The 19,200-nt window shown below is 40.2% G+C and overlaps 1 protein-coding gene across 6 annotated transcripts in view; it reads right to left on the reverse strand.

Annotated features, from left to right (window-relative positions):
- Positions 1-19,200, reverse strand: part of TBX15 (T-box transcription factor 15) — a 92,317-nt gene that overhangs the window by 24,814 nt on the left and 48,303 nt on the right. For 5 of the 6 annotated variants that reach the window (XM_059675202.1, XM_059675203.1, XM_059675205.1 and 2 more), the window contains exons 2-6: positions 17,000-17,213; positions 12,210-12,311; positions 10,362-10,533; positions 9,125-9,292; positions 598-662 (exon numbers count right to left, since the gene is read on the reverse strand). In XM_059675202.1, coding sequence (XP_059531185.1) covers positions 598-662; positions 9,125-9,292; positions 10,362-10,533; positions 12,210-12,311; positions 17,000-17,213 — 721 coding nt within the window. Of the gene's footprint in view, positions 1-597; positions 663-9,124; positions 9,293-10,361; positions 10,534-12,209; positions 12,312-16,999; positions 17,214-18,490; positions 18,726-19,200 lie in introns of those variants that run through there. The other variant, XM_059675204.1, reaches the window with a different exon arrangement.

Here is a 19,200-nt window from a genome sequence, read left to right on the forward strand (position 1 = left end):
AGCAAATAGTTCTATAAATGTCAATAATTCCTAAGAGTTTCACTATATAACAACCTAATCAATGGTGATTTTAGGGCACCCAGAGAGGTGCTGCTCTATAAACTCTATTTATTAAAGCAGAAACATCTCATATGTTTTCATATTAATCATTTCAGAAAAATGGTTAATTTTTTAACACTGTTTTACCTCTTAAAAGTAATAATTGTGTGAAAAATTTTATTTGTCCACAATTCCTTATTTCCTGATAATGAAAAATAGATGAGATATCACTGTAGGTTCTCTAGCCACATATAAATGTGTAACAGAAAAAGTAACCTTTTGATAATAATAAATCACCATAAAATTTGTTTTAAGTGCCTGAATTACCAAGTATGATGTAGAGGAGGAAGGACTTGATCTGGTATTTTAGAGTGTTTTACCAACCATTCTGGATAATTCAGCCTTTAGAGGGCAGCTTTTTCATTCTTGGATCAGCTATCTATTTGTCTTTGCACAGCGACATGCAAGTGTTTTCCAAAAAGCAGGAGCCAATGGGGTGTGGTTGGAATAACATCACATATAAAAGAAGTGTCAGTGAGTCTCTTTCCCAGTTCTTACCTGTTTCTTCCAGAATCTCTGAATCCTTTAGCAAAAGGGTTTCGGTCAATTTTTAATCTGGTGATCTGGAAACAAACAAAGAAGTATGAATTATATTTTCATTAATGGACTTCTTTTTTGGTTGCTCCTAGAAAAATAAGAAAAGTCACTCTGTTAATAACAGCTAGTGTTTTTATTTCATTTCCTTTTAGTTGGAGCTTTAAATGAAGTTGATATAGGACTAAGGCCTGGCACACAGATGTCCAACCCACCTGACCCTCTTCTCCCTAAAAACAAGGTTTTTCCCAGTATGACTCCATAAACTCTTTTTCATTCACTTTTGTTGCCCCAAAATGGTGGTAAAGGTATTGAAATGGAAAACTGGGTCCATGGTACATGATACACAGGGGGCCCCTAAAAAATGGTTATTGAATGAGTGAGTAAATAAATAAGTGAGTAAGTGAACGAATAATGAATGAATGCATTCAGCCAAGCCAATCAGGAGGAATCACCAAGACAACCTGCCTCATCTGAAGGATCCAAATAATTGGCTGCATTACCCATTTTACTTAAGTTGTGTCTTCGAGCGACTAGGGATTGTTGCTTTGATGACCTGAAATGGTCTCATAAAAGACACAAGAAGTAGCTATTCTTTTGTCAAGGCTGCACCCAAAGGAAAAGCTAAAAATGTGTGACTTGAAGGGGGTAGAATGCAACATATCTCATTCAATCTCCAAGGCTTATAAGAGAATCAGAAGAAATAGAGAGGCGGTTTCATAAGGCTGAGCACATGCAGCAAAACAACCATGTGACCCAGCTTAAACAAGTCCTTAGGAGCTATCTGGTCAACCTCCACTTAGTGTATAAGCTCCTCACTATCATATCCTATCCTAATTCTGTCAGTCTCTGCAGTGGTTGTATGCATTGTCCTTGTGCCTCTAGACTAGAACAAGCCTGACCAACAAATTCCATATGTGCTCTAATGTTTCTGCTTTCAGCCTTGGTCATGGGACACATTTTGATACCTTCATGTCTGAACCAGATGTGAATGATTCTCTATATTGAAGCAATAGAGACTAAGGGGTGGAGGCTGGGGAGCTCAGGAAAGGAGGGGAGGCATGCTCAATGGAAAGTTATTCTAGAAATAAGAGAATCTCATTATTTGATATCATCTTTTTCTGATAATTGCAGAACTTATCGCTGGGATAGTTCCAGTTCTTTCCAGTGTTGCAAAACTACTCAAGACCCTCTTCCATCAGAGCAGAATTTCCCAAAGCCACAGTCTTTAAAGGACTTTAAAATGCAATGTGAGATTCTGATGGGAAAAAAACTGAAAGTACCTGTTATTTTCCCCCTCCTCAACATTCCTTGCCTCTAGAATGACATACTAATAATGTTGCACTAAAAATGCAGCAAAAACAATTTTACATGTATTTTATAGACCAGAGCAGGAGCCTGAAGCTTTGGCTTTCCAGCATCTACTGTCTGCCCTCTGAATACTGAATTGAGTTTAAAGACTGTCACTGCATTCTGTTCTTGACTTAAAAATCAGTTCTTTCTTCCTCCATAATCCACAGCAATAAACCACACACCATATTTTCTTTTCAAGTCAGGGTTATAATATTTTATTTTCTCTTTCAAGTTGGCTTATCCTGTCGGACCCATTTATGATAGGGGTTTATGATATATGGTTGTGCTGCTGTGTTTCAGGGACCTCCACAGACCTTTGTAAATATAACGACATTCTTTTTCATGGGCCTGGTAGAAATGGTTGAAAACCTGTTTCACACAATTCACTGGATCTCAGGCCAAGGGGCCTGTACAGAAGTTTAATAGACAAATGCCACCAACTGTTAGGGAAAGCAACATCTCTATACTTGTTTCAAAGTTTTTAATGTGAGATTCAGAGAACTTCATGAAGAGTGTGGTTGTGCTACTCATTACTGATTTATTATCAAGTGCCTTTTGTGTGCAAAGCACTGTGACAGGTAGTGCAGGTGGCAGAATGGTGGTCAGTACATGGCTGTTACTGTCTTTTCTTCCAACCCAAGGAGCTTATAATCTAGGAAAGCATACGTGCACTAATAATTACAATGTAAAACAGAAAGTGATTGGGTTTGCCATAAAGCTAGAGTGCTGTGAGTGCTTAGAGAATGTAGGGATTATTACAAGTTGAAGTGCTCCTCAGAGCACTAGGAGATAACATGTGATATGCATTTGAGTGGTTCATTTTCAGCCCTACTCCATCATTACATTTATCAATTAGACCCTAATATGGTTGTCTGTCTGTATCACCCCACCTTAGACCAGGTCACCATCATCTATTGACTAAACTACTCTAACCTTCAGATTGATCTTCCTTCTTCCCTGTCCAATCTCTTCTTTACACAGCAAACGAAGTGATCTTTGTTAGCATGTAACTGGATCATGTCCTTTTCTTCAGTGACTCCCAGTGTACTCCATGCCTGGCCCCACCCACACTCTGCTACCCCAGGTTCACGGTCTCAAGCCCACTGAGTTACTGTCAGTGTTGGAATGTGCCAAACTTTTCCTGCTCAAGCCCCTCACACTCACTCTATCTCCAGACAAAAAATGCTCCTTTCTGTATTCTTCACATAGCTAACTCCTCCTCAAGTCTCACTCTTAATGTCATTTCATGAGAGAGGTCTTCCTTGATCACTCCTCCAAAATAGCATACTTCTAATCCTTTTTTAAAATATATTTTTGTTGATTTCAGAGAGGAAGGGAGAGGGAGAGAGAGAGAGAAATATCAATGATGAGAGAGAATAATTGATTGGCTACCTTCTGCATGCCCCCCACTGGGGATTAAGCCCACAACCTGGGCATGTACCCTTGACCAGAATCAAACCTGGGGGTCCACAGGCAGATGCTCTATCCACTGAGCCAAATTGGCTAGGGCCTGCTACTCTCTTTAACTGCACCCTCTTTAATTCAGTCTTTACTCTTAACCTAGTTGGCAATTACACATTTTTTTTGTTCACATATTTACTATTTATCTCTCCCCCTGCTCTACAGGTAGGAACCCTATCTATTTTATATACATTTTATTAAGCAGGATCTAATATGACATGCTATTCATGCTCAGTAAAATATTTGTTCAATGAGTGAATATGGGAGGGAGGGAGGGAGGGAGGGAAGGAGAGAGGGAGGGAGGGAGGGAGGGAGGGAGGGAGGGAGGGAGGGAAGGAGAGAGGGAGGGAGGGAGGGAGGGAGGGAGGGAAGAAGGAAGGAAGGAAGGAAGGAAGGAAGGAAGGAAGGAAGGAAGGAAGGAAGGAAGGAAGGAAGGAAGGAAGGAAGGAAGGAAGGAAGATAGATCACCAGTCCCAACACCATAAAAAGCCTTAAAAACTACCGACCAAACAATTCCCTCAATCCTATTTGCTTTCACTGCAGGCATTACAGACAAAAGTCTTAAATGTTCTTCCAGTGAGAACAAGATCCATTAGTAGCTTCCCGTGCAGACAAAGCTACTCTACAGGAGTTATATGCAAACTCGGTCCAGTGATAATGAGGAGACATGGAAAATACAGAGGTTATGGAAGAATTTTTGTTCACTGATTTTATTTCCATAACCTTACACTGATTGGTGCAGTCTGAGTTATTGAAGGCTGTGGCACATGAGGGAGTGGTTGCTGGCCTGCCACCATTCATTTTAATCATTTTCACTGACTTTTTTTGCCTGGTAACATAGAGGCAGTTAATAAATGAGATATACCTCACAATGCAGAGTGCAGACATAAATAACACAACCTACAAAGAAAATTAATCTTTAGTATGGTTTTTACAGGACAGGGCCTGCCCTTATTAACACTCTCTTAGTTATGCTTATTTTTTATCATACTGCTTGAAGGGTATTCCACTGGGATTTTTTTTTTAAACCTTAGCCTGTATGAAAAAGAAAGTTCTGCACTGATTTGATTGGAAAGTTACGGTAAAACTGGCTCACTAGTTTAATATATAATGAGTGACTCAGAAATCCTATTGGATTTGCTTACACAAACCTGGCTGTGGTTGCAGACTTCCTAGCTGGTTCCTGTAGCCAATTCTCATCAAGAAATAAGACTGTGTTACCTGAGGAGAATGGGGCTATATCTTTTTGGAAATCTAGTTTCCTGTTTGGGAAAAATTAAAAACCCTCAAGGTTCAGCAGGCTTTTTCCCCTAGAGAAGACAGATTCTGTAATGGAAATTTCCTGCTAATTCCATGAGAACATGTTGGCATCAGCCTCTTCCAAGAAAACACATAAAGTGTGGAGTCACCTTTATTCCAACCTCTACCACCTTATTCTCCACGATGAGATTCTGGGCATGGGGTACCTTCCTCTCTGCCACAGGCTGGCCAAGTTGGCACACTGTGAGCAAATAGCAGTAATAATAACTTCAGTATGCTAGCAGCCCCAGGAGTCTATGGGTCAGTCCGCCGGGGGGAGGGGGGGAGGGAGGGAGGAGGAAGAAATGGGAATAGGGGGAAAAAAAGCATGAGGTATTTCATGAAATAGAAACTCTTTCTTCACACTTCACTACTATTTATATCCAAAAAAGCAGAACCACAGATATATAAAGACAGTGGTAGTAGAATGGTGTTGACTAATCATTCAGCCATTTTCCAAGGAAATATTCAGAGCTCTGCACTATGGGACAGACAGAAATGTCTTAGAATTGTGGAGATGGAATTGTCCTTTATCTTAAATTAGTGGTTTCTGGGCTGCATAATTCTAATTCCCCCTTCCAATACTTGAGAGATCAACATTGATATTCCAATTTTTTATTCTACCAAGTGAAGGGAGTTAATGTCCACTATCCCTTGCCATCATTATTTGACACTCTAGCATCAAAAAAGTTGAAAGGACAAAAATAAAAATTGTACAGTCTATTAAAATGAACGTTTACATGTATGAAAAGTCTCTACACAGTCTCTATTTTTCTCACCTTTCAATGAACCATAAAAACCTTCTCCATTGGCTTGAAAACATAGAAACACTGATTCAGATCAAACCACCGATTTGCAAATGAGAATATTGAGGTGGAGGGATTCGTCAAAGGCAGTGCAATTCATCCGCTGCAGAGCTGGGTCTACTACTCAAGTCTCTTAACTACCAACCTGGTGTTTTCTACCATGTCTCACTGTTTTTTGTAGAACATTCAACCTTTGTTTTTAAAATGCTTAAGATATTGAGAGGAAGACGGAACAAACATACACAGGTCAGCAAGTGATACGGTCATGAGAGAGGTACACTCACTAACACTTTCATCAGGGAAAGCTCATTTGCACCTGAAAAAGTAAGGAAGGTGGTGGGGGTTAGTAATTGCACCAAACTTGAAGAATAGAAGGACGCTAGACAGATAAAGATGAAGGGGGGGCGCGCATTTCTGCAAAGACAAGAACATAGGCAAAAGTAAGGCAGCTGCAGAGTACAAATAGTAAAATTCTAACTAGATTGCTGAACTCTTGTGGATGCTTAATGAGGATTAATTAAAAATAAGCTTAGAAATGTAGTTGGTAATTGGCACAGAGGACCTTAATGGAAAGACTTGGGATCCTGGACTTGGCTCCCAAGGCACTGAGGAGTCATTGACAATTTCTGACACAGAAATGGTGCAGTGAGAGCTGTGCTTTTGGAAGATCCACCCGGCAATGAGACATTGAGCTTGCAGTCCAGGTGACTCTGCGGGTGCTATCAAAAAACCCCAAGGTTGGGAGAAAGGGGGCAGGTCCAGAACAAAGGCAGAAGCAATAAAATTAGAAAGAAGAAAATACTGCATCGGTAGAAGCATCAGAGTTTAATGGTAGATTGGATGTGGGAGAGTCAGGTGTCCAGCCTTGGTGACAAGATGGAAGTCAATAGAAAGCATTGTTAACAATGGAGAGGATGGGAGGAGACACAAATGAATAGTATAGGTTACAGTGTTTTGTTTACCAGCAACAAAACACCATGTTCCCACCTCTCAAGGATGGACTGGCTAAAACTACACTGGTCTAAAATATTGTGAGGGTTTAAACAAGTTTACAAACATGAACATTCAAAATTTTTAATAGTTGAAAATCACATGTCTATTGCCTCTGTTTGATAGCGATAAATTGCTCCCAACCTTCATTTAAAAAAAAAAAAACATGCAGGGGGGAAAGGAGGGAGAAATTATAAATTCAGAGCTAACAGAAACTTAGAAAGCATAAGCCAACTGCTCATTTTGTTGAAGAAATTGCAGCCCAGAAAGACACAGAGCCCAGTGACACAGGTAACAAGTGGGAAATTTAGGACTAAAGCCCAGGTCTCCAAATGTCTAGCCCAGGGGTGGGCAAACTTTTTGACTCGAGGGCCACAATGGGTTCTTAAACTGGACCGGAGGGCCGGAACAAAAGCATGGATGGAGTGTTTGTGTGAACTAATATAAATTCAAAGTAAACATCATTACATAAAAGGATACGGTCTTTTTTTTTTTTTTTTAGTTTTTTTCATTTCAAACGGGCAGGATCTGGCCCGTGGCCCGTAGTTTGCCCACGGCTGGTCTAGCCCATTGTTTTCTGTGGACAAGACACCTTCTTTAGGAAATTGGGTAACATTTCATTTCAATTCTGCTCTCCTCCTTTCTTCATTGTGTTACTGCAAACAAGCTCCTGAGAACAATAAACCTACCACTCATTTTTTTCCTCTTTATTCTGATAGGCTTCCTAACCATTCTCTTAAAAAGAAATATAAGGAGTTTGGCCATAAAATATTAATTGTTCTCATTCTGGAAGGTTGAAGGCAATAAAAACACAGTAATAGGTGCGTATAGCTCACAAAAGAGAACCATTTATGCTGCCCAGCATCTTCGAGACAAGTCTGAAAATTATTGTTCGCTCACAGCTCTCTTACAGGATGCAAACCTCAAGATTCCTGGAGGAAAGAGCTGAGGTTAGTTTGCTTTATTGTAAGTCACTGCATTATATTAAATCATATCTATGCAGCCAAAGGGAATGTTAAACAATCGTGCTTGTTGATTTATCCAGGGACTGGAGGCTTGTTAAACAGGCAAAAGCTGTTATCTTGACTTCAAAATAGGCAGAATTGAGTGTGACTCATCTATTTTGAATGTCAGCACATCATGAATTCACGAACATGACACGAGAACAGAGAGATCAAAGTAGTTACCTATTGATTACAATATCTTGAAGAGCCAACGAAGCTCTTCCAATTCCCAACAATCCCCTTTCTCCTTAATGAGAAATTCTTTTTTTTTTTAACTCTCATTCGAGAATATGTTTTTTATTGATTGTAGAGAGAGAGGAAGGGTATGGGGAGGAGGGAGAGAGAGAGAGAGCGCGCGAGCGCACTGATCGGTTGCCTCCAGAACACGCCCCGACTGGACATCGAACCTGAAATCTGGGCATGTGCCTTGACCAGGAACTGAGCTGCTATCTTTCAGTGCATGAGATGATGCTCCAAACTACTGAGTCACACTGGTCGGGGCTGAGCAACTTACTCTTAAAATGACCTCTACTTCCCACGTTTCTTCATGTATATGGACCCAGTCATTTAGCAATGTCTGATTGCCATTAATTGGACGCCAGATTTGTGTCAGTGACTTTAGACATGTTACCTCTTCTAGTCTTTGTAGCGCTGTGAAGCTAGAACATCTTCAGACCAGGAAACAGGTTGAAAGGGGGTCAGAAAGGTGTTCAAGGTCATACAGTTCATCAATAGAAAAGTCATAAATCAAACCAGATATGTCTGCTGTCAAATCTCATTATCTTAATTATGGTTTCCCACCCCTACCAAACAGCCCCTACCCCAATTCAGATATAGACAAAATATTTATACAGTGAGAATGTACTCAGACACAGGACAATGCCTATGAGAGAAGTTTGAGGAAGAGAAAGGGATTTCAGGTACCCGTGTTCAGTTTCCTTTCATTGTCACAGTGATCTGTGGCTTTCTAAGTTCAGCCTGAGTTATGATAGTGACCCTCCTGGTCTCCAGAACTGATCTTAATGAGTTCATTCATCAGTGTCCACTAAATATGTATGGAATGAATGGACATATTACTGACATTAAAACATACAGATCTTAGGGTGTAGCTGGTGATCACAGGTAAGTTTCATCTGAAAGTGTAAGTGAAGCCGTGGATCTTAAATGGAATTTTAGATGCCTGTTGACTCTAATGTAGCCAGGTGCTGGGATACATGGAAAAGTGCAGATAAGAGGGAAGGAATGGATCAAACCTCAGAACTTGCAAATGAGAAACACTTGCCAGGATGTGGTAGAGATTATGAACATGGTTACACGTACAGAGAGACATGAAGATGACTTAGGTTTGCTCCCCCTGGGCAAAGATTTGGTCTCTGATCTAAATCGAGACCATGCCAGCTGCTCCTAGGCATTCCTGCCTTGTCATCATGGGTGCCTGGTGTGCCCTGCAAGCCTGCTGTCTCTCATTCCATGCTCCCCAGTACCATGTGGAAGGACAAAGCCTTTCTTACCAAAAGCCTCCTGAATAAGCTCTTTTAAAAGGAGATACCGCTAGGAACTCTCAAGGCAGCCTCCTACCTGCTGGTTCTGATAGGCTGTGACTGTGGTGAACACAGTCTCAGGAAAGTTGAACGTTTTCACTCCATCCCCAACAGGAACAGGTTTTGTGGGTGAAAGGTCGCTGCTGAAATCCTTGCGAATCACATGAACTCGAGGCTGGTATTTGTGCATGGAGTGCAGAATGATCTGGAATGAGAAGGAGAAACATTAAGCCAGGGTTGACTCTACGGTCCTTACATCTTTTCAAGCTCTCATGCAAATAAAATCACAGAGTAGAAGCATTTTAGAAAGAGTACAGATTGGGGGTGGGAAACCAGAAATCAGGGGGCGGGATGTACAAGAAACCAGAAATCAGTATACTTGCCCACCACAGACAGGACTAAGTGATTAGAAAGCATCACATGGAACCATATAGCAGATTATCCCGATCATGGGCGGTGGATGCTTGCTTTAACTGGGTAAATGCTGAATGACTGCTCTGGTACCAGAAGACGTCACTCCACTAAAAGGTCCCAGACCTCTGCCACATAACAGTGGTTCCCTCCTGCTTCAAATTTGCAACATGGGCTCACGCTGTCTTTACATTCTACAAGCTATTATTTGCACTTTGTTACTGAATTTATAGACATTCTCTTATGTCACATGAGAGTGAGTAGTGTAAGTACATTATCCCTTCCTCAGAAAATTGTCATTTCCTTCAAGATAGGAGCCAGGGTTTTAGCTCCTTCAATCTTCCCATAGCACCCAATATGGATCATGGCATTCAGTGAAAATTCAGTATATGTTTTACTGCAAAAGGTAAATTGATAGCATCAGGTGATCTGATTATACCTGGAAAGCCTTAGGGCCTATTCTTCTCTTATAAATTCTTCTCTTGACAATCAGCCAAAATTGTCACTTCAGTTGTTTCCCTGTGCATTGTTCTACTGAATGTTGTGATTTCTTTCACCATTTTTTTATTTGTCCTGTATTTCTGTCTCTGAATTCTCCCCTGACTAGACTATGCGTACCTGGAGCACAAGACTTCTAATAAACACAACCTGATGCATAGCAGACGTTTGCTAAATGTTAGATTTGTAATAAATGAAATGTCACAGGAATAAAAAAAAACTTTATGCTTATTTTCTTAAGATGACTTAGAGTGGCATGGAGATTCTTATTTTACCTGTTTGCAAAAGCCTGGGGCTAGTCAGCTCTAAAGCAAAAAGGGGAAGAGCAGGGAGGAGGAAGAGGGAGATGGGATTCTTTGACTCACATGTCCTTGATCATCCAGTTCATTGTTGGTCAGCTTGAGTTTGTCAAAACTGACCACCTGTCTCATCCAAGTGTCTCCGGAAGCTAGAGAATCAGGGTGTATATATACTCTTGGTGGCACAGGGGAATCAGCGTTGCCAGCCACCATCCACTTGGAGCTATGATACACATATCTGAGAGAGGGAGAGAGGAGAATTCAGAGATGTGTGCAGAGAGGGAATAGCAGTCCAGAGAGCAAGTAGGGACAGGAGAGAGGAGCAAAGAGATGACAAGAATGGAGAAGTAGTACACAAAGAAAAAGTGAAGGAAAGATAAGGGGAAATGGAGAATGAGATGGGGTGGGGGAGAGCAAAAAGGTGTTGTGGTTAATGATCAAAGCTGCAGCTCTCATAAGAAAAACATTCTCACAGTCCTTTTTCTTTCTTCTCCCTCTCCTTGCCTTGCACCCCTGTGTGCACACAGGCATCCTTAACCCACGTGCCTAGCTATGGAAAAGGTATTTTACTGCAACCTTTCACCTTTCAAATGCAAACCATATAATCCGTTGGCCACTTGTTCAGGATTTGGTTCCTTATTAAAAACATCTTCCATATCGTCCTATAAAACACAGCCATGTGCAGAGACCCTCCAAGCAGCTCACTTGTTAACCATTTCCTTGCCAGGGATCTTGATTTTGAGGCATTTCTAGGAAAATGTGGAGAGCCACTGCCTTAGTGCAGCCATCCCCAGAAACAACACCAAGTCTTCCCAGTGTTTTCTTTGATGAACTCTATCTTGAACGTCATCATCTCCCACATTATTTTTCCCACAAAGCCACTGGAAATGAGATGCTGTTGGGTAGCAAAGGAGGTCAGTTTTCCAGGCTTTGCCAATTGCCCTGTAGTTCTGAAGGGTGCTCCCCATGGATCTGTTGCTTCCTATTTCTTAGTAAAGGAGCTTGTGGGCCCTGGGTCCTGGCAAACAGAGGCACTCAGTCCAAATCTCAACTCCCAAGGTCCTCTAAAAAGATTAGAAGCCTCTCCCTTCTTAAGTCCTGCATTCAAGACCACTTCTCTCTGGGCCAACTCTCTGACCCACCACACTAGTCCTGGTCTTCACCACTCATCTCTCTCTTTCTTCCAAATTCATGGATTTAGGGCCAAGTTCTCAGGCATTTCAAAAATCAGCCATGATTCACTGGTTGGATTGAGATCTCAAGAGATCAATTAAGCCCCAACTTGTTTCAGACAAGACCTCCATGTGAGCAATCCAAGAGACATGGAGACTATGTTAGCTTTTCATGACTTTGAAGGAAAAATATTTAGTAAACTGGCAACCCATATTAATGAATTAAAACTCTCCCTAACTAGATGTTCTTCTTGAGGTCTCACCCAATTCTCCTACTCTTTTCCTCCATCATCCACAGGGTGATCCATCAAATATATGATTGAATGTACTGTACAGGTCCACTTCTCTTTCCCTTCTTCAAAATCAATCATTTTACCTCAGCATTTCATAAACCAAATCATTCAATATGTTAATTACTTTCTATGTTAACAGAAGTAATTTCAGACTTAATTTCATTGGATTGGATTTTTGCTACCCTGGCAGACTATATGCAATCCCACTCTCTCCAGAGATACAGTGGAGATGGATTCCAGACCCAACCATGACTGAGTTCTGATTTCCTGCCTCTAGTGACTCCTTCCTGCCTAGTGCTCTGCCACAGGCCATTGGCATATTCTCCATCCTATTCCCTATGCAGAGCATTATACAGTGCACTGTTAAAATGCTTCATCAAATGAGTTTAAGGAATAGTTCTGGAATTTTAGTGATACCCACAATTCCACATTTCAGAGTCATTCATTACCTGTATCTTTTATTGTCCACAGGCACAATGTCCATTGCTATGTAGTACTGCTGGTGTGGATCCAGACCAGTGATTTTCACTCTCATGGCAGGAAACATCCTCCTGTGAAGGGGAATAAAGTAGGAAGCTGAGCAATCAGAGGGGAAGAAGCAGCAGGAGTAAAAGCTAAGAAAGTCTCTTCTCATTAGGCACTTTAAGCACGCCAAAGTTCTGTGTCCTCTAATTCTCAAAATGAGCTTTTTTTTCACTTTGGGAATTATCACTATAAAATATGCTGAGGGCTTATATTGCTGAAATAGCACCTCTTCTTAACTTACATTGAACTATTTGATGATTCATATACACAAAGGGCACATACAATGCTCTGCTTTATCATTTTAATTAGATAGATGGGTGATGTGTATGAATCCACACATACACATTTCTTATTAGGTTATAACATTCTTGAATATACTTATACTCATATATTTACCATACTTGAATAATGTATAATCATCTTACTCTCCAAGTAGCTTATCACAGCTGTTAGTTGCTGATCATAAAATGTTTCTGATTGGCTGAGTCTATTTGAAAGTGACCACTCTAAAAATAATATCTTAAGAAAAAAAAGAAGGAAGGTGCTACCATTCCCAAACAAAGGGCCACCAAAGTGTTTTTTAATGGGTAAAATGTAGAAAAATTTCTGCAAGTTCTCAGGCTGTCAACATGTGTGTCATGAGAAAGACCCTGTGGAATAGGGAGCAAATACCAAATGAATTCTAGTGGCCTCTGGGCAATACCTTGTTTCTACCACAATGGCTTGTTAAACTTGCCAAAGCAAGCGAGGTCAGGATATGGCACTTTACAACTACTCTCATAATTGAAGAGGGAGCGACCCAAAGAGGTATTGTGTTTCAAGGAGTCTAGAATAAAATTCACCATTCTTCTTTAACCATAAGAAAGAAGAAAAACATCAAGCTCTTTTTGTATGTCATTCATTTAGGAGCCAGACATAAAAAGTGCTCGGTTCAAAAATTTGGATTGCCTGAATGTTCTGTAGGGTACTTGTACACAAAATGCTACATTAAGTTTAACCATCTGGGGCCATTTAGTCGAGCTGGGCAGAGCACAGTGCTAATGAGGTCAAGGTCACAGGTTTGATCCACATACAGCCTAATTGGCTTTGCTTCATTTCACGGCCATAGACCATACTTTGGCCCCAGACAGCCATCTTGCAAATGTGCACTGGTTGTTTATATGAGGGGCTTTCTAGTCACACATTCCAACAAAAGCAACTCAAAAAGCAAACGTCCTCTGTATGAGATCAGTGACATCATAATCATATTTGGGGAAAGCATAAGAGAGACCATACTCCTTACAACAGGGATGATGGCTAATTCTTAAGTATTTTCAAAGAATATATATATATAACTGTTCCTCCTTTTCCACTTTATAATTTTTCAGAAGCTTCTATTAGTATATTTAGATTTTCTCCCTCTGCCCTCACAAGTTTAATTAGGAAACCCTATGTTTTAGTATTATAGTGCACTAAGGAAATTTGATGGTGGGCTACTCATAATGATTAAATCTAACATTTGTTAGGCACCTTGTTCCACACTAATTCCAAAAATTAGAGAACCTCGGTTATAGATTTAAATATAGATTAGTAATTCCCTTCTTAATACCAATGACTTAGAATTGTCCTGTATGTATAAGTGGCTAGAAAGCATCTTGCCAGAAATAGAGAGGAAGTCCTCTTACTTGCAATCTGTGATAAGAAAATGTGGTTCCTTTCAACCACCTATAGAGATTTGTTAAATTGAAAAAGATTATTTTCTGGTGACTTTAAGAAAAGGGATTAGGTGTTTTTCAACTGATTAACTGTTTTGTCAGGAACATTTTATATGACCTAAAGTAGAAAAGCTACCTTTCTGGTTTGGCTCCGTGGATAGAGCATCTGCCTGCAGACTGAAGGATCCTAGGTTCAGTTCCAGTCAAGGGCACATGCCTGGGTTGCAGGTTCGATCCCCAGTAAGGGGCTTGCAGAAGGCAGCCAATTAATGATTCTCTCTTATCATTGATGTTTCTATCTCTCTCCCTCTCTGGAATATATATGTATGTGTATATATGTATGTATATGTATATGTGTATATATATGTGTGTATATGTATGTATATGTATATGTATATATGTGTATGTGTATATACACACGTGTGTGTATATATATTAGAATATATGTATATATGTGTATATGTGTATGTGTATATACACACGTGTGTGTGTATATATTAGAATATATGTATATATATGTATATGTATATATACACATGTGTGTATATAAGAATATATGTGAATATATATATATATATATAAAATTAGAAAAGAAAAGCTACCTGTCTCTTCCCTGTACCCAGGTTCTAAAATGAATGAGCTGGGTGCCTTTGGATAAGTCCTTTAACCCCATCCCTTATAACACAAATGAAAGGAACTAGATCATCTCCGAAGTGCCCTCTGCTTCAAAACTCTATGAATATATTTTAATTCTCTTCTTAAAATGTATCAAAAGTTGCTTTTTCTTTTTGTCAGAATTTTATTACAGAATACCAAGTGAAGTCATAACACCCTAGAGAAAAAAAATAATCTTTCAGATTTACAAAGTGAGATATGTTTGGTTTTATTTTTATGACTAAATTTAGGCCAATTCTTTTGTCTTCTAAAGCCATTAATCCCTACATGCACCTCTGTCCGTGGTGCTGATTACACAGATTATGTTGCTATATTCAAAGACTGAGAGCTTTGTAGACAACAGTGGTTCTAAATAACAGGATTACAGTTTGGTTGTGAGGAGTAGATGGTAACTAAGCCCTCCTGAGCAGGAAAAAGAAAAGAGAGTCACACATAACTAACATTAACTAAGAAGATGGAAATTGAAAAGGATACTACATAGGAAGTGAAAAGGAAGAAAACAACTGTGGGAATGGGGAGGGAGGAAACAAAGTTCACAGAAGAGAAAGCCTTCTTTGCAACACCTGAGGCAATGCAATGCAGAAACAATTAATGTAATTTATAAATCTAAATAAAGGGGTACAACTAAAGAACAAACTGTATGTCTGTCCTGTGAATATCCGCATAGATTCAGGAATCAAAGTCAATCTGTGAAGGTAGAGATATGGAAAAGAAAACACTGCAGAAGAAATCACAAAAGGAGGTCACAGAAGAGTTGTCAGTGAGGTTCTCAGATGAACTGAATTCAGTGAAGTGCAGGAAACAATGGTATGATACTGAGAACAAAAATGACCAAAATACACAGACTCAATAGTAGAAAGTGAAAATCCAAGATAAAAAATGGAAAATCTTATAGACAAAAAAAAGTAATTTTCCCTCTCTCCAATCAAGCCTCTTGCCCAAAACTAAGAAAAAGAATAAACACTTTTTCATTGAATTGTTCTATTTCCTTCCATGACATAACATCTCAAAATGTAGAACTGAAACCCACGCAACAAAAAGGAAACGGTATGGAAAGTAATTACCCTTCAAAGATGTGCCTCCTAAGAAGCATTTTAATAGTTTTATTCGCTGCTAAAACTTAGAGAAAGAAAACTTAGTTCTGGAAGAGAAAGAAAATGAACAATATTTCAGGTTTGTTTTAACCTCATGTTTTTGTGGTGTTTTATTATACTGGGAGGTTTCACTATATTCATTCCAGTGAACTGGGCCCAATCAAAATATTATTTTACTTTAAATGTCCATGTTCATGTAGACAGCTTTTGATCAATGAGGTGGGTCTTTTTGGTCTCCATGATGTGAGACTGCATAGAATGGCTTGGAAAATATGAAAGCAGCATTGTTGTTTTTATTTCAGTGAACTGTCCCTATGTACTCAAGAAGTGTAGCCCCAATTTATCTTTATTTAAATCATTTTCATTTTGAACCCAAGGGGCAAGAACTGCAGCCATTTCTTAACAGTGTAGAGTTATAAATAGTTGAGACCATAGTTTTAGAGCCAGACAGGGTTGTGTAGAATTCTGGAGCTGCCCATTATTGCACATGTGGCTGTAGTCAAATTAATTTCTTTTGGCCTTCACACCCTCACCCATATTTGGAATTATCATATCTGACCTCATAGAATTCCTGTGAATTTTAAATAATGTAGTATACATTGAGTGTCCAGCACAAATAGATAACTAACAAAACAGTGTCCTTCAAGAAAATTGAAAGATACCAATGAAAGAATAGCTTAGTGTATTTCAAGAGAAATTGTGTTTTAAAAACTTTTATTATCCTACATAAATATTTTTAAGAGTTTCCATCAGGTTGCATGAAAGTTTTGTAATACTTTCAATATATACAATGGATCAGTAGTTCAGAAGATAAGCCAAGCCCAATTCGTACCAGAACCAAAATTCTTACAAAAACCTCTGGCTGCTTTAAATGCCTTAGAAGATGCAAGCTTTTGCTTGGGGAGCAAACTTGTTCTGTTGAGAACGATGGATGGTGAAGAAACACTTGCTTTGGCAATCCGTTTGGCTGTTACATACCATGGATCTCCAATATTAACTGAAACACGTGTAGGCAGAAATGTTTGTGAGGATAGAGGTGATTTAGGATTCAGTGGCCCTTGGAGAAAAATGGCAAAGTCACAGAAAACACAAGATCACTTCGTCAAGATGTCCAGATGCAAAAACATAAGTGCACGTGACTTTGGCTTCACCAGTGCTTCCTACCACTAATAAGTGAAAGGAAGAAATAGAACAGCTCCTGCTTTGACCTCTGTTCTTTAAATGTGGCCATTCGAAGGAACATGTTCTTACCTGCCCGCTTTGGTGATGATCATCTCAGTCCCAATGTCATGGAACCGCTTCCAGAGGTCAGCGCACTGCAGCTCCACCTGGATCTCCTCCATGGACGCCATGGCAGCAGGCACGGCGCCTGCAGCACCCGGGCCCAGGTCAGCGTGCGTGTCAAAGGAGCAGGAAGTCCGCTCAGCCAGCACCTCTGAGTCTGAACCCGTGCTCTGCTCAGAATCTGCAAAACACACCATCAAGCCTTGGGTGAGAAACTGCTGGACACCCCTCAACACCCCAACCCTGAAAGATGGAGGTGGGGAGAGCGGCAGAGTGGAGAGGGGGAGAGGTGAACAAAGGGAGACTTGAAGCTGGGAAGCTCCAGAGCACAGCACTCAGGGTATTTTATTATTTTTTTTATGGTTTGTTTTTGTGATTTATGACCTTCTTTCAGGTTTCATGTTTCCAACATGACATCTGGCATTTTAGTAAGTTTTAGCAACAGCTGAAGAAAATTGGTCCACAACAGGCAATATAAAGAATACTAATGTCACCATGTTGAAGGGCTTGAAGCCAAGCTGGGGCAACAAAGTACATAAAGGCCACATTTTAATAAAAGTAGTAATAACAACAACAACAACAGACTCTAGCTTCAAACCTAGATTGGACTTGTTCACTTCGGGTGGGAGGGGGAGGTTTCAATGCTAACAACAACGTGTTCTTGAATTCCATCCTACTTGGCATCACTGCCCATCAGTCAATTACTTTTAAACATAGTAATTTCCCCCCCCCCCCATATATATCCTGGTCATCAAAAGTAATGAAACGTTCTTGGGGATCTTTAGAAGCACTTTGTCCCATATCCGAGTACATGGCCTTTTCTAAGAGTTCAATCAGGCCATTTTGGATGAGAAAGAAAAAAAAGAATCCGTTGTGAGGCAAGGATGTAAGCATATGGAAAAAGTTACCCCAGAAGGCGGCTGAAACAAAGGGAATAAATGAGCTCAGGAGACACCTTGATTGGTTTCTGAAGTATAGGCAGAGGAGAGGGGTGATCCAAACAGGAAGGTAGGATTGAGAGCAAACAAATAAAAAGCTGGCATGCTGGGCCAGATGGTCCTGTCCTTGTGTGTCTTCCGTACCCATGGGGGAGAAGGCCAGTGTCAGATTTACCGGAGTATTTTCTGTAATTTTTTAACTGTTTTACTTTCAGAGCCCCAGTGCCAAGAACTGTATCTCCTAAGAATTTCCAAGCTCAGATTAGCTAGGACAATTTTCTTAGGCTAAATGATACTTCAAGCCAAACCTAAGAAGCTGTTTCTCTAAGCCACCCATCTGATTGCTTCCCCTGGAAATAGGTACATACATAAAGGTTGGAAACAGCGGTGTGTTACCCTGGCACCTAACTTTGCAATGCTGTTAGAGGTTATGATCTTTTGGGCATCAGTCCTTGACACCAGCAGGGAGGGGGAAGGATGGCCCAGAATGCCAGGCCACCTTGCTGCCATGTTCACTTACCTGTAGCAGGTTCTAGGCCTGGGAACAACCCTGCCCATGATGCCTTTAATTTCCATTTCTTGTAGCCCTGGTGTGTTCCTCTCACAAACCCAGGCAGCATTTCTGGCAGGAATATCCCACAGCTTTGCAAAGGCCACAGGGAACAAAGTGCCACCTCTCTGCATCCTCCCCGATTCCTCACCCTTCACTGCTGAAGGCATCCGGGGGCTGCAGAACTCAACCAAGTTCCTAAATCACACAAAAGTCTCTGCCCATGATCTTTAGTGTATCCACAATCACTATTCCAGTCACCATCTTTACCAAAAAAAAAAAATTGTGACTTAGTTTTACATGGCTAAGCATATAATTTTATAGCCTGGACTTAACAGGAACTACTAATTTTGGTTTCTTTCAAGCACAGAAAAGTGAAGCTACTTATCTAAGACGAGAACTGCTGTGGACTGACAAATCTCTTTCCTAGCCCGGTCCTATAAGCCTGTCAATATCAGAGCCCTTAAGTCATCACAAACTCGGCCAAACAGTCATTCCAATCCTCTGAGACCTGGATTCCCAAATCCCATTTTGTTTCTGTGATTTGCCAAGAGTTCCTCACTTATGAACATTGTAAATTTTTCAAAAACTTCTCGGCAAGATTAAAAAAAAAATAGAATAGTCTTGTCTTACCTTTGTTATGAAATCTCGCCATAAGGGCTGCTGTAATTATGAAAAAG

This window comes from Myotis daubentonii, chromosome 18, assembly GCF_963259705.1.
Source record: "Myotis daubentonii chromosome 18, mMyoDau2.1, whole genome shotgun sequence".
Taxonomy (NCBI): Eukaryota; Metazoa; Chordata; class Mammalia; order Chiroptera; family Vespertilionidae; genus Myotis; species Myotis daubentonii.